This window comes from Oncorhynchus gorbuscha, linkage group LG08 (assembly GCF_021184085.1).
Source record: "Oncorhynchus gorbuscha isolate QuinsamMale2020 ecotype Even-year linkage group LG08, OgorEven_v1.0, whole genome shotgun sequence".
In the NCBI taxonomy this organism is placed as follows: Eukaryota; Metazoa; Chordata; class Actinopteri; order Salmoniformes; family Salmonidae; genus Oncorhynchus; species Oncorhynchus gorbuscha.
This window is the reverse complement of record NC_060180.1, coordinates 59,917,520-59,933,828: the sequence shown is the minus strand read 5'-3', so window position 1 is coordinate 59,933,828 and position 16,309 is coordinate 59,917,520. Positions and strand designations below refer to the sequence as shown.

Genomic DNA, 16,309 nt, shown 5'->3' with positions numbered 1-16,309 from the left:
GTGGCTGTTTGGGGCCTGGAATATAGTCAACTTGATCAACAATTCATAATCCCACATGAACTTTTTTGTCATGTTTTTTGTTGTTGCATTAAAGGGATTTAGGCATATCAGCAGCTATTACACCATTGTGCTCTATAAAAGGCCAATAACAACGTGGTCAACTCCAACAGATTGAGCCCTACAACATTACTGTGGTTGATATTCACCACAGCTGAATTTTGTTGACAAAAATACTTCTGTGTATAAACAGAAAAGTCTATTCGAGAGTGGTTTTCCTTCGGAATATTGGATGGCATAATTACCCTCTCCGTATCTCTGAGTGCGCGCCCGGGTGCACCGCGGACCTTAATAAGAGGTGATTATGGAGCGTCGCGGTCCCAGGTGCACCCTAACCGGATTAAGGCCGTCACTGTGGAGCAAGGAGCCTCCATACCAAGCTGGAATCTCCACAAGGGAGAGCGTCATTGGATTTGATTTTAATTGATTTTGCTGGGATAGCTGAACACTAATACATGCTTCTGATGAGTAGGCCCTATGCCTAAAGCCAATCATAGCCTAGTATTTGCATAATGGTGTCACTTCTTTATCAATGGGAATAGCTTCGTTATATGTCGTTTTTAGCGATGTCCCTGAGGTGTTAAAAAAGAGCAACAGATGATTAGTATGTCTTATTCATATATCTACATATTAAAAAATACATGGAATATTAAGCATATTATTATTACTATTATAATTGGGGCTCTTATTATTTCTGATAAATATCCATTAATAATAAAACATTGTATGATTTTTAAAAATCTCACACAATGTTAACTATGGAGATAAACAGGCATAATAATAATAATAGTTAACATTCTTATTGAATATCCATTACTATGATAGGCTACGGCATTAAAATCATTAGGAAAGTGGCTGTGTGCGGCTTTTCTTCTAACCCTGTTCCATGACCATTGCTGTCGTTTTTGTTACCTGAGATCTAAATAAACAGAAGAAGAATGACTGTTAGCCAAAATACATCTTAGAGATGGAAATGGGGTATCCCATAGTTTTATGAAGGCCTGCTTTTACGTTAAACTTTTGGGGAACTGAAAAGTCTCTTCCAAATGTTGTCTTTCTACAGGAACGCACGGACAATTGAACGCACGAGGGGAATATGGTATGGACACGGGAGTTATTTCACGTGCAAATGGAGAAATTGCTCTCTTTCTCAGAGTTTCAGCACAAAAGTCTACATGTGGAACGTCTTCGCCTAATGGTCGACTAATTGAACATTAGGACCATGCATGACCTATGGTTCAACCACACGTTGGTGTAACTGACACATGCAAATGTTCGATTATTGACACAGAGACATGAGAGATCATTTGACTGTTTTGTGGTCTTGTTGAACTGTGACAATTAGCCATGTTTTTTGGTCGGATGCGTATGCGTTATTTGTGATAATCTAATGTACTAATATGGTAAATATATCTGATAACACGATTATTATTTATTTTACGGGCATGGGACTTAATCTTCCAATCGTGCATTAACATGTTGGCCTGTTAATAACGTAGTAATAATGATAATAATAATGACCAATTATAATACAAATAATAATATATCATAATAATATATTGTGACATTTGAAACATGCACTACATTGAGATCACTAAAAAGTGTATTTATTTGCAGTTTTCTAAAGAAATGGCGTGGCTACTTCTTACAGCAACAACCCCAGCATGTAGCCTGATAATGTTTTTGTTCACAGGGTTCGAGGTGAGATACATTCCCCTTTCCTCCTACACAAATACATCCACGGAACATGAAGGACTTACTGAAACTCTATATCGCCATAAAAGATGGAATGGTGCAAAAACAAAGTTATGATACGAAGTTTGATTATCATGAAAGGGATACTGGATATCCGTGTCAAATCAATTAGTGAAGGGGAAAATCTAAGTCAGAAATTTCCTCGATCAGTCAGAAATTTCCTCAACAAAATGCATCGAAAAATAAAGACCAAAATGCCTCAGTGTAGAAAATAAAACTCATAGTATTCAGTGCAGGCTCAGAACCAACATAACCTTGTGATGTATCAGAGAGCAAAATTAATTTTAAAAAGAGAATAACAACAAATCTGTCACGTATAGGCCGGGAGGAAACAAGAAAGTACCGTTAGGAATTTGGTCTGGTTCTGATCTCAGAATTATGTCATTTTCGATATAATAAACCCACATCTCATGGTATTTCATTTATTTATTGACGAGTTCTTTCAATTATGAAAGATGACTTATGTTTTTGGGAAATTGTAGCCTAATATAAATATATTGTTCAAAAGTATAACAGTATGAATCAGAAAAATGTCCATTTTGGAGGTTTGGAGTTTTTCTTTTCAATGATCCCTTTTAAAGTCAGTGGTGCATAATGTGGGAACCGTATCATTCTCCCATTATGATGACAGAATACCGTTTACAGTCGGAACTGGTTGCTGTGATGACTTTGCACACTGTTTTCAGGTCATTCAAATACATAAGGAATGGTTGATAGCCATTTCCCATTTACTTTGAGTGTAAACAACGATGTATTAAGTCCACAGATAAATGTTTGCCACTGTGACAGGGGCGGTAATTCTCTCATGAAAGTAACATGATTTTATATAAACCAAGTACTGTCATAGCCAATTTTTGTGTAGGTTATACTGTCCCCAGATATGATATGTGTTAAAACAATAGCCTATCAGCATAGCCCAGTCAGAACTTTAGCTCTCAATGCAGTCATATATGGATATTTTCAAAAAGGTTGCAAACAAAGAATAGCTTCTCAGGGGCAAAATATTCTTCTGGCTATTGGTCGATTGGTTGCCCATATAGCCTACAGGTAAGGTAGGACTTGTGGGCCTAAGCTCATTCAACAATGGATATGTTACGTCTAATGTGTTTGATGTTATCAATTCCATGCAATCTGAGGCCCGTCACCCAGAGCTCAAACTGGGGGCATTTTGCATGACAGTGAGCCTATAAAGTGGACTTGGTGAGCAGAAGAAAGAGAAGAAGAGAGAAAGATGAGTAGAGGGGCATGGGAGCCCTCAGGCCATGCAGCAGTCTACTTTAATATTATAAATGACCATAGACGATGACTGGAGACAATGGTGAGTTTATAGTTTATTATCCCTATGGTGAACTCATATGGCTATACCTACAACCCCATGCATATCTCTCCATCCATACCCCCAGGCTACTGTGTGAGCACCTTGGCCCTCCTCCTGTCTACCCTAAACTAAACCATAAGCTCTCAATTGACCTTTCACCCTGCAGGAGCCTGGGTCATCCTCGCTCTGATGTTGGCATCTTGATGTCAAATAAAGCTGGTTCATTTTAAAATAATTACACTACTGTAATACTGAATCACATGCTATCATGATTCAAACACACCAACACAGTCATGAACATTGCACGACAAAGCATCTTTCTCCTCAGGAGACTGAAAATATTTGACATGGGCTCTCAGATCCTCAAAATGTTTTACAGCTGCACCACCGAGAGCATCGTGACTGGCTGCGTCAACGCTTGGTATGGCAAACTACTTGACATCCAACTGCAAGACACTACAGAAAAAAATCATTGAAAGCCAAGTTAACAAACTGATCGCCGACCATTTTGAATCCCACGTACCTTCTCCACTATGCAATCTGGTTTCCGAACTGATCATGGGTGCACCTCAGCCAAGCTCAAGTTCCTGAACAATATCATAACCACCATCGATAAAAGACAGTACTGTGCAGCCCTCTTCATCGACCTGGCCAAGGCTTTCGACTCTGTCAATCACCGTATTCTTATCGGCAGACTCAACAGCCTTGGCTTCTCAAATGACTGCCCCGTCTGGTTCACCAACTACTTCCCAGACAGAGTTCAGTGTGTCAAATCGGAGGGCATGTTGTCGGGACCTCTGGCAGTTTCTATGGGGGTGCCACAGGGTTCAATTCTCGGGCCGACTCTTTTCTCTGTATATATCAATGATTTCGCTCTTGCTGCTGGTGATTCTCTGATCCACCTCTACACAGACGACACCATTCTGTATACATCTGGCCCTTCTTTGGACACTGTGCTAACAAACCTCCATACGAGCTTTAACGCCATACAACACTCCTTCTGTGGCCTTCAACTGCTTTTAAATGCTAGTAAAACTAAGTGCATGCTCTTCAACCGATTGCTGCCCGCACACCTCCCGCCCGACTAGCATCACTAGTCTGGACGGTTCTGAGCTAGAATATGTGGACAACTATAAATACCTAGGTGTCTGGTTAGACTGTAAACTCTCCTTCCAGACTCACATCAAGCATCTCCAATCCAAAATTAAATCTAGAATCGGCTTCCTATTTCGCAACAAAGCCTCCTTTACTCATGCTGCCAAACATACCCTCGTAAAACTGACTATACTACCAATCCTTGACTTCGGCGATGTCATTTACAAAATAGCCCCCAACACTCTACCCACCACTGCAACCTGTATGCTCTCGATGGTTGGCCCTCACTACATATTTGTCACCAAACCCACTGGCTCCAGGTCATCTATAAGTCTTTGCTAGGTAAAGCCCCGCATTACCTCAGCTCACTGGTCACCATAGCAACACCCAGCATGCGCTCCAGCAGGTATATTTCACTGGTCATCCCCAAAGCCAACACTTCCTTTTGGCCGCCTTTCCTTCCAGTGCTCTGCTGCCAATGACTGGAATGAATTGCAAAAATCACCAAATCTGGAGTCTTATATCTCCCTCACAAACTTTAAGCATCAGCTGTCAGCGCAGCTTACCGATCACTGTACCTGTACACAGCCAATCTGTAAATAGCACACCCAACTACCTCATCCTAATATTATTACTGACCCTCTTGCTCTTTGGCACCCCAGTATCTCTACTTGCACATCATTATCTGCACATCTATCACTCCAGTGTTAATGCTAAATTGTCATTATTTCACCTCTATGGCATATTTATTGCCTACCTCCCTACTCTTCTAAATTTGCACACATTGTACATAGATCTTTCTATTTTTTTCTATTGTGTTATTGATTGTACATTTGTTTATGTGTAACTCCACAGAGTTGTGTTGTTTTTGTCGCACTGTTTGCTTTATCTACGACAGGTCGCAGTTGTAAATGAGAACTTGTTCTCAACTGACCTACCTGGTTAAATAAAGGTTAAATAAAAAATGGAACTGTTATGCTTATTGTGATATAGTTTGATATACGCAGAATTCAATATAATTCCCAATATAATTCCCAATGCCTTATTCTAAAATGGATGAAATAAAATTAAAATCATCAATCTACACAATACCCCATAATGACAAAAGCAAAAAAAATATATACTTATTATTGCACATTCCACCACTGATGTTTCTGCAACTTGATTGGAGTCCACCTGTGGTAAGTTCAATTGATTGGACATGATTTGGAAAGGCACACACCTGTCTATATAAGGTCCCACAGTTGACAGTGCATGACAGAGCAAAAACCAAGCCATGAGGTCGAAGGAATTGTCCGTAGGGCTCCGAAACAGGATTGTGTCAAGGCAAAGATCTGGGGAAGGGTACCAAAACATTTCTGCAGCATTGAAGGTCCCCAAGAACACAGTGGCCTCCATCATTCTTAAATTCAAGAAGTTTGGAACCACCAAGGCTCTTCCTAGAGCTGGCCGCCCGGACTAACTGAGCAATTGTCAGGGAGGTAAACAAGAACCTGATGGTAACTCTGACAGAGCTCTAGAGTTCCTCTGTGGAGATGGGAGAACCTTCCAGAATGACAACCATCTCTGCAGCATTCCACCAATCAAGCCTTTATGGTAGAGTGGCCAGACGGAAGCCACTCCTCAGTAAAAGGCACATGACAGCCTGCTTAGAGTTTGCTAAAAGGCACCTAAAGGACTCTGAGATCATGAGAAACAAGATTGTCTGGTCTGATGAAACCAAGAATGAAGTTTTTGGCCTGAATTCCAAGCTTCACGTCTATAGGAAACCTGGCACCAGACCACTGCTCCCGAGTGGCGCAGCGGTCTAAGGCACCGCATCTCAGTAAAAGAGGCATCACTACAGTCCCTGGTTCGTATCCAGGCTGTATCACATCTGGCCGTGATTGGGAGTCCCATAGGGCGGCGCACAATTGGCCCAGCGACGTCCGGGTTTGGCTGGGGTAGGCCGTCATTGTAAATAAGAATTTATTCTTAACTGACTTTCCTAGTTAAATAAAGGTTAAATAAATAAAATAAAATAAAATATAAATGCTGTGGGGATGTTTTTCAGTGGCAGGGACTGGGAGACTAGTCAGTATCGAGGGAAAGTTGAATGTACAGAGAGATCCTTGATGAAAACCTTTTCCAGAGCACTCAGGACCTTCGACAACGACCCTAAGCACACAGCCAAGACAACACATTGAGTGGCCCACCCAGAGCCCGAACCTGAACCTGATCGAACATCGCTAGAGAGACAGAGACCTGAAAATAGCTGTGAAATTATGCTCTCCATCCAACCTGACAGAGCTTGAGAGGATCTGTCTAGAAGAATGGGAGAAACTCCCCAAATAGAGATGTGCCAAGCTTGTAGCGTCATACACAGGAAGACTCAAGGCTGTAATCACTGCCAAAGGTGCTTCGACATGGTACTGAGCAAAGAGTCTGAATACTTATAGTACCAATCAAAAGTTGGGACACACCTACTCATTACAGGGTTTTTCTTTATTTTTTACTATTTTCTATATTGTAGAATAATAGTGAATACATCAAAACTATGAAACAACACATAGGGAATCATGTAGTAACCAAAGAAGTGTTAAACAAATCTAAATTTATTTTCTATTTGAGATTCTTCAAAGTATGAATGAGTAGTTGTGTCCAAACTTTTGACTGGTACTGTATGTAAATGTTATATTTCAGTTTTTTATTTGAAGACATTTGCAAAAATGTCTAAAAACCTGTTTTGGCTTCATGGGGTATTGTGTGTAGATTGATGAAGGGAAAAAACATTTTTTTTTTAAATAATAATGCTGTTATGTAACAAAATGTGAAAAAGTTAAGAGGTCTGACTACTTTCCGAATGCGCTGTAGCTACATATCCGTACGATTCCTCATAGAAATAGATACATTGTATTATGGTTTTCTTGGCAGTCTACTAATTTTCGTGGTTGTAAATAGAACTGTACGTATTGGAAACGTGTTTATTGAAGTCTGGTATTGCTTCCTTGATTACATGGGTCGAATTTGATCCACAGAAGTGTATTGTGCATATCACAACGAGTTGCTGTACTTATGAGCGGTTTTCTATGTTTGAAGTGGGCCTATAGGCGTATTTATTTGGCAAGACAGCTGTGCATGGCTGCATCTCACTGTGGCAGGCTGTATGTTTTGGTTCTTTAGATCTCCAGTCGCCTTTTGTTTACTGCGTTTGTTTACTGTTAATGTGACAAGCCTAAATATAGCTCGTGTCATGCCTTTATGGATCAAATGTTTTGTTTACTGGGCTTATTTGGTACTGCTGTTTTGTTCTGTTCGCATTAATTCGTTCTCATTCACAGTTGTGTCTTTATTCTAAATCAAACTGCTATTCACTATGTTTGTTTGCATGAATAACAAGGCTACTACTTTCAGCATTTAGTTTGCATTATTTTAGTAAGACAGCTGTGTGTGCGGCTGCATTCACATAAGATGTTTGTAATAGGTGAACTACCCTATCTATCTTGTAGCTTATATTCATTACCAAAACGGCCTTGCTTTAGTGTGTAGGGCGCTGTCCATTGTGCTGATACAGTACATCGGAGATTGACGCGAAATATGTAGCCTATCTGTCACTTCAAAAACCCTCAATGATTTTGGAGTCTCAGCATTTGTTTATTGTTGTATAGCGCGATATAAGCAGAATTCAATATATTTCCAAAATGTTACCCCCTCACCGATTTCAACTGCCCTCTTAGTCACTTTATCCTGACGCTCAGTCTGGTGTGTTAATTTGTTTGAGTGTGTGTGTGTGTGTGTGTGTCTCTGTGTGTGTGTGTGTGTGTGTGTGTGTGTGTGTGTGTGTGTGTGTGTGTGTGTGTGTGTGTGTGTGTGTGTGTGTGTGTGTGTGTGTGTGTGTGTGTGTGTGTGTGTGTGTGTGTGTGTGTGTGTGTGTGTGTGTGTGTGTGTGTGTGCAGGGGCGGACTTGGACGAAAGAAATCGGAGCTGGCATTTCAAATACACTGGTCAATTTTTCCCTCGAGACCCCCATAACGGCCATTCTTTTTATCTCACGGCCCTCCGGCCCATTTTTTCCCTTGAGCCCCACTGTTAGCCAGATAATGATCATTTTGTGCAAAAAAAAACTATCTTAGACAGGCACACTAAGATAAAGATGGACCAGCCCATCTGGCATTTGCCAGAAATGCGTGTATGTGTTTGTTCTTCTTTTGTGCGACTTATCACGTCGTAGTGCTATAAGAAATGTCCCACCATGGTGCCTCATCAACCTGTAACCTAATACCTTCACCATTGTGGGAGTAGATTCCCCCCATCAACATTGGAACCCCATATCTCTCCCTGATCTAATTGTGAATAATGTCATTATTTCATCTCTCCATCTAGGGAACTCGATGGAAAATGTTTTATTGTGAACAATATTCACTTTGACAGGGAGTGTATTTCCCACCATGAGAATAAGAAAAAGGGATACCAAGTAGAGGATGTGGGTAGCCTACCATCTCTGCTTGATGATGTGGAAAACCCTGCATTGTTCTCTTTATAAGACCAGAACCTAAAACAGAACATTCTGTCATTGTAAAGGCTTCCAATGATAGGCTTTTATAGTAGCTTAGCATATCACAGATTGTGACAAGTACATTGAGATTCATGCAGCATCAGTGAGCTGCACAGAATTCAGTCGTTTCATTGTATGAAATATTGTACAGTGTAACTGTATGAGCCACAGGAGGGCGCCAGTGGTAATCCTTATTCTGATTTGAGGCTGGGATTCGCACCCTCTGGGCCCAGTTTTTCAAAGGTTATCTATGCGGAATTCGGCTATCAGATAGGATTAAATGCATAGAAATGGAATAAATAGAACGGCAGTCCCCATTCATGTCAATGATTTGTGAGTTCTGTTCATTCTATTTCTATGTATTTAATCCTATCCGATAAGCGAAATCCAGATAGATAACTTTGAAAAAACTGGGCCCAGGTGAGGCAATGTAGTCAAAACAATCAATATGAACTACAAATACCTGTACACTTATCCAGTAATGCCAGATCAGAAAGGAAGGAAAGGGCTGGCAGATCAAGACTCAAGGATCAATTCTATTACAAATATAAGACTTGAGCAATGCCTGAATCAATGTCATATAAAACCATCTGAAGGGCTACATTCCAGGGTCCGTCTAACTGAGAAACTGCTCTAAATCCTTTCTGCCATCAAATAGTACTAACCTATACCTAACAGCCAGGGCAGCAAGGGCACATGACAATTGTTCATTAGCTTTATTCTTTGGTTAATGTGAATATGGGTGACACATTTGAAACAGAAGAACACACAATCTGACTATGAGTCATGACCTAGCCTACATTCAGGGTGACATGACAGGCCCACCAGAGGCAGACGTGGAACACAATGTGATGCAACACTAAATTGGGCAGACATTTTACACAATTAAATTGGTCCAATAATGTGATAGCATGTGATACACCCCCTTCTATGTCAACCAGGCTACCGAAAGGAGTGTATCATGGCTTACTTATTGTGTATAACAAACTTGAGTATATATAGTATACCCTACACTTAATAACTGACACGTCAATAAATTAATACAACGAAGTGAACACATTTGAAATGTAATCTCATAAAACATTTACATGTCTCCTGCTGGCATTGGAGGAAGCAGCACGCCCGGGTTCCGGGTCAGGCCTGTATCTCAACCAGCACACCAACCACGTCATAACAACAGAGAACATGGCCATGATGCTGGCTACAGACAAACAGATAGGGCCGACTGGAGACGGAGGGTTGTTGAAGTTATGCACGAATATCAGTCCCAGAAACAGCAGCACAAGCATGGAGACGAAGCCGAAAATGGCGCACACACAGCCTGTGGTTAACACGATGCGCCTACAGTTCTGACAGCTCTCGTATCCAGCACTGTCGTAAGAGTTCGCAGCGGCATTACCTCCGACCACAGCTACAGACGGGATAGCCTGGTCCTGCGCAGCTACGGCTGCCTCGTTCGCCACCTCGCGGCGGTACGCGGCAGTGAGCGCTGGGTGCAAAGGAGGAGGATACGGTGGCAGGATGTCCTGCGGAAGACTGTCATCCTGGATGTAGAATGGATAAGCATCGGTGACTTTGGTGTTGTTGGGGAGGTTGTGTATCCTGTACTCAGGCACCGGGGTCCGGTGGCGACAGAGAGGGCAGCCGATGCGCCATCCTCGGTCCTCACGAAGGTGGAGAGTATTCAGACACTCCTCACAGAAAGTGTGCAAACATTCCAGAATTTTGGGCGTGCGACGGTCCAGGTCGAAGTAGTTATAGCATATTTTACACTCATATTCCTCATAGAGGGAAACATCTTCATTCACCTGCGCCCCGATTCCTTTAGTTCCTGCTACATTCGGCGCCTCTGCCATGTCATCCTCGAATGTTTACATGCTCAAAATAACTTCTGATGTGATATAATCAAATGATTTCCACTGCCTCTCACCCGGGCTCACACAGACGCAGTGAGTTCCATCGCCGCCATTCTGTGTGGTTTTGTTATCATCAAATCCCGGAATAGAGATATAATACCGTAATACGACGCAATGGGAATTTGATGAGGTAATGCTGGGGGTTTCCTAGCTGAGTCGGTGAAGAGGCGGCAGCCGTTTTAGCCCTCTCTCTCACAGAGGACAGGACAGAGCAGCATTCACGGTTCCCTTCCCCCCGCTGCTGAAGCTCGGCATGAACCAGAATCTAGATTAGAGTCGTTCCCCCTGTAGAGCTGTTTGGTTCACAAATCTGGGGCGCAACTGGGGTACTGGCACAACCCAGAACAGTGCCAGATTAGGCTACATGATCAGATTATTCAGGTTTAAACCCGTTTAGGTCAAAACCTGTTACATACTTAAAGAAATAAACCCTTACTGCAAAACACCTAATCTATCCTCCTGCCAAGTACCTATTTGCGTAGCATACAGCCTATCTGAACAAACAAAAACCATAGGCCTATTCGTCGTTTTAGAGATAGGTCTACATCTTGTCGTTTGAGTGAAATAGTTAACAATATCTTTATTGTGGTCCTTCTGTAGCTCAGTTGGTAGAGCATGGCGCTTGTAACGCCAGGGTAGTGGGTTCGATTCCCGGGACCACCCATACGTAGAATGTATGCACACATGACTGTAAGTCGCTTTGGATAAAAGCGTCTGCTAAATGGCATATATTATTATTATTATTGTGATCAATCCGCGCACTGTTGTTTTAGACATTTCAGCACCACACTTGGTGGACAGCGCCAGTGATTCTAATCAGCACCATGCGACGACACCTCCCGCCTGCTAAATCAAATCCTATTTTATTTTATTTGTCACATTCACATGGTTAGCAGATGTTAATGCGAGTGTAGCGAAATGTTTGTGCTTCTAGTTTCCCGACAATGCAGTAATAACCAAGGAGTAATATAACCTAACAATTCCACAACTACTACCTTATACACACAAGTGTAAAGGGATAAAGAATGTGTACATAAAGATATATGAATGAGTGATGGTACAGAACCGCATAGGCAAGATACAGTAGATGGTATCGAGTACAGTATATACATATACATATGAGATGAGTAATGTAGGGTATGTTAACATAAAAGTGGCATAGCTTAAAGTGGCTAGTGATACATGTATTACATAAAGATGGCAAGATGATGTAGATGGTATAGAGTACAGTATATACATATGAGTAATGTAAGGTATGTTAACATAAAAGTAGCATAGCTTAAAGTGGCTAGTGATACATGTATTACATAAAGATGGCAAGATGATGTAGATGGTATAGAGTACAGTATATACATATGAGATGAGTAAACATTATATTAAGTGGCATTGTTTAAAGTAGCTAGTGATACATTTTTTACTCATCCCATCCAGAAAAAAAGCTTACTCAAATGAGTTTTACACGATTTTTGCACCCTGTCATAGTTTATTGACCAACATGAGCAGCAAATAATGAAATAACTTGTTTTTTTAGCCAGTGCAGACAATCTGAACCAGTATCATAGGCAAATACGGACACAAAGTGAGTCGATGTGGAGTGTGTAGAATGTGATTTCAGAATGTGTAGTGTGGGCTTCTCGCTGTCTATGTGTATAGCCTGAAGATGCCGTATACTGCATCATAAGTTGGGCAAAAAAGTATTTAGTCAGCCACAGATGAGAGAGGCCTGTAATTTTCATCATAGGTACACTTCAACTATGACAGACAAAATGAGAAGGAAAAAAATCCAGAAAATCACATTGTAGAATTTTCAAGGAATTTATTTGCAAATTATGGTGGAAAATAAGTATTTGGTCAATAACAAAAGTTTCTCAATACTTTGTTATATACCCTTTGTTGGAAATGACAGAGGTCAAACGTTTTAAGTAAGTCTTCACAAGGTTTTCACACACTGTTGCTGGTATTTTGGCCCATTCCTCAATGCAGATCTCCTCTAGAGCAGTGATGTTTTGGGGCTGTTGCTGGGCAACATGGACTTTCAACTCCCTCCAAAGATTTTCTATGGGGTTGAGATCTGGAGACTGGCTAGGCCACTCCAGGACCTTGAAATGCTTCTTACGAAGCCACTCCTTCGTTGCCCGGGCGGTGTGTTTTGTCATACTGAAAGACCCATCCACATTTAATCTTCAATGCCCTTTCTGATGGAAGGAGGTTTTCACTCAAAATCTCACGATACATGGCCCCATTCATTCTTTCCTTTACACGGATCACTCGTCCTGGTCCCTTTGCAGAAAAACAGCCCCAAAGCATGATGTTTCCACCCCCATGCTTCACAGTATGTATGGTGTTCTTTGAATGCAACTCAGCATTCTTTGTCCTCCAAACACGACATGTTGAGTTTTTACATTTTGGTTTCATCTGACCATATGACATTCTCCCAATCTTCTTCTGGATCATCCAAATGTTCTCTAGCAAACTTCAGACGGGCCTGGACATGTACTGGCTTAAGTAGGGGGACACATCTGGCACTGCAGGATTTGAGTCCCTGGCAACGTAGTGTGTTACTGATGGTAGGCTTTGTTACTTTGGTCCCAGCTCTCTGCAGGTCATTCACTAGGTCCCCCCGTGTGGTTCTGGGATTTTTGCTCACCGTTCTTGTGATCATTTTGACCCCACGGGGTGAGATCTTGCGTGGAGCCCCAGATCGAGGGAGATTATCAGTGGTCTTGTATGTCTTCCATTTCCTAATAATTGCTCCCACAGTTGATTTCTTCAAACCAAGCTGCTTACCTATTGCACATTCCGTCTTCCCAGCCTGGTGCAGGTCTACAATTTTATTTCTGGTGTCCTTTGACAGCTCATTGGTCTTGGCCATAGTGGAGTTTGGAGTGTGACTGTTTGAGGTTGTGGACAGGTGTCTTTTATACTGATAACAAGTTCAAACAGGTGCCATTAATACAGGTAACGAGTGGAGGACAGAGGAGCCTCTTAAAGAATTAGTTACAGGTCTGTGAGAGCCAGAAATCTTGCTTGTTTGTAGGTGACCAAATGCTTATTTTCCACCATAATTTGCAAATAAATTCATAAAAAAATCCTACAATGTGATTTTCTGGATTTTTTTTTCTAATTTTGCCTGTCATAGTTGAAGTGTACCTATGATGAAAATTACAGGCCTCTCTCATCTTTTTAAGTGGGAGAACTTGCACAATTGGTGGCTGACTAAATACTTTTTTGCCCCACTGTATATACTTTAACTGTTTAATCCCAGCCCCAGGCTTTAGGTTACACTCAGACTCGGTTTGTCGTTCTGCACACACACACACACACACACACACACACACACACACACACACACACACACACACACACACACACACACACACACACACACACACACACACACACACACACACACACACACACACACACACACACACACACACACACACACACACCAATAAGACTAGAACCTCAAAATGTATGGATCATCAGGTGAATTTCATGTGTTGATATGTGATATAGATTAGGCTGTATCTGACAAATTGGAGGTAAATGAACACCATACCTTGAATAAACATTTTCAGATGTCATTTTATGTTTTTATTGATGTCCTCATTATTGTATTTTGCCAATATCACAGTGCTGAATGTGCATCTCTTTGACATGATAATTTAAGTGAAAAATTATCCTTAACCCTCGACCTGTCTGAGTTAACCCTTAGGTACAGATTTGTATTATGTTGTCAGCCTCCCTGTTAGCTAGGCGTGTTGGAACAAAGCACAGGTTAAGAGTTCAGTGTCTGACAGAGCCTCTGAAGGAATTGGTGTGTGTGATTGTGTTGCATATTCTGTGGGAAGTTGTACATGAAGCTGATGTGTGTGTGTGTGTGTGTGTGTGTGTGTGTGTGTGTGTGTGTGTGTGTGTGTGTGTGTGTGTGTGTGTGTGTGTGTGTGTGTGTGTGTGTGTGTGTGTGTGTGTGTGTGTGTGTGTGTGTGTGTGTGTGTGTGTGTGTGTGTGTGTGTGTGTGTGTGTGTGTGTGTGTGTGTGTGTGTGTGTGTGTGTGGTGTGTGCGTGTGTTATACTGCATGCATCTGTGTGTCTGAATGTAACCTACAGCCTGGGGCTGGGATTATACAGTATAAGCAAAACAGCTTTCAACTCAACTAGCACCACCAGCTGCAATGTAGCCAGGCTACAAACAGCAGGACCTGGTCCCTCCCTGTACCAACCCCATCTCATTTGGGATTAACTCTATCTCAGTTCACCATGGGGTTGTCTGTGCCTGTGGAGGACATAGTGGAGAGCAAGGCTGATGACTGTAAGGGGTTGTAAGCAAATAAAGTCCATCTTAAAACTGAGAAGTAGGAGGTGAGAACAAGGAGTGTAATAAAGGTCTTAGGCAATGGATGAAGAGTGGGCCAGGATCTCCTCACTGCTCAGAATTAGGGTTCATCTGATTCATTTGTGTCAGATATACAATTCTCTTCTACAGGGTTTTACTGGTGGATATGTATTGCTATAATCATCTGGCAACAATGTTGTTTCATTGTAAAGTGTGTTTTTTTTTCATGAATTTGCATAGATCCATTCTCTTCCCAAATTACTCGACCAAATATCATTGTGGTCTCTCATGCTTTCTACGGTTGCAACTAGTGAAATATTAATGAGACTGTGGAATGGGATCTCTTTTTGTGTGTGTGTGTGTGTGTGTGTGTGTAACTTGATGGCAACATTTCTTTAATGGAGGTAAATTATGGTCATTTAAAAAATAGCATTAGTTGAAGTCAAAATGTCTTCATCCATCTTGTGAAAAGCTATTGGATGAAACGATCATAACAAATGCAGCTTAAAGTAGTACATCGCCCTCTATTCTCCTATCAGAGATCTCCATTGTCTCCGGGGGGGGTAACTGTTCCCCAAACTCTCATTTTAACTAGTCATCTTGCCTCTGACTGATTCTGATATAGAACATGCCTGAAAGAATTCTGGCAACAAAGTGGGTATTTGTTTCCCGTGTGGTATTGTTTTAAGAGGAGACTGGGCTGGATAGTTAAAGTCTGTCTCTTTCATGTCCCTCAAAGGGGCTCCTTCACTTGGTCATCCAGCCGGTGAAAAAGGGTACTTAAATGCCAACGTGACAAAAGCGTGAGAAGAAAGAGAGGGTGCCAGGCTACTGGGCTGCCATTGGGGAGCCATAGATAACACGGTGTCTGGGAAAGGGGGCTTCGTTTGGGAGAGACTGCAGGGCTTAAAGTTAAAGATGACTTTGAAATCTGCACTCCACCTCCTCTCTGTCCTCCTCCCTCTTTCCCTCCCTCCATCACTCTCTCCACCAGCCACCCTCTCTCTGAAAAATAAATCTGCCGCCAGAGAGCAGGGGATGAGCCAGGAGAAGATCCTCTTTAAGACGACAGAGAAGGATCCTTTTGTTCCCCTAATCCTCCTCGCCCCTCTTATCCCCCTCCTTACACCCCTCCCCTCCCCTTGGCACATTTCAAGCCCAACTGGACGTCAAAGGGGCTGCATGCTCAGGCAGGGACTCAATGGTTACATTTTTCATTCTACTTCATCACTCAGAAGAATGGGATAATCTGAGCGTTATTTTTTATACATTCTCTCCCCTTGTTTTTAAGGGTA

At 41.8% G+C, this 16,309-nt stretch overlaps 1 protein-coding gene across 1 annotated transcript; it reads right to left on the bottom strand.

The window, feature by feature from the left end:
• Positions 1 to 9,460: 9,460 nt before the first annotated feature.
• Positions 9,461 to 10,905, bottom strand: LOC124040953 (E3 ubiquitin-protein ligase rnf152-like). Its single transcript, XM_046358078.1, has one exon. It carries the CDS (start codon positions 10,613 to 10,615, stop codon positions 9,833 to 9,835), a length of 783 nt encoding a protein of 260 aa, XP_046214034.1. The 5' UTR covers positions 10,616 to 10,905; the 3' UTR covers positions 9,461 to 9,832.
• Between the last annotated feature and the right edge of the window lie 5,404 nt (positions 10,906 to 16,309).

Excerpts from the sequence above, each read along its gene's own strand:
- LOC124040953 (XM_046358078.1), bottom strand. The coding sequence starts at position 10,615 with ATGGCAGAGGCGCCGAATGTAGCAGGAACTAAAGGAATCGGGGCGCAG.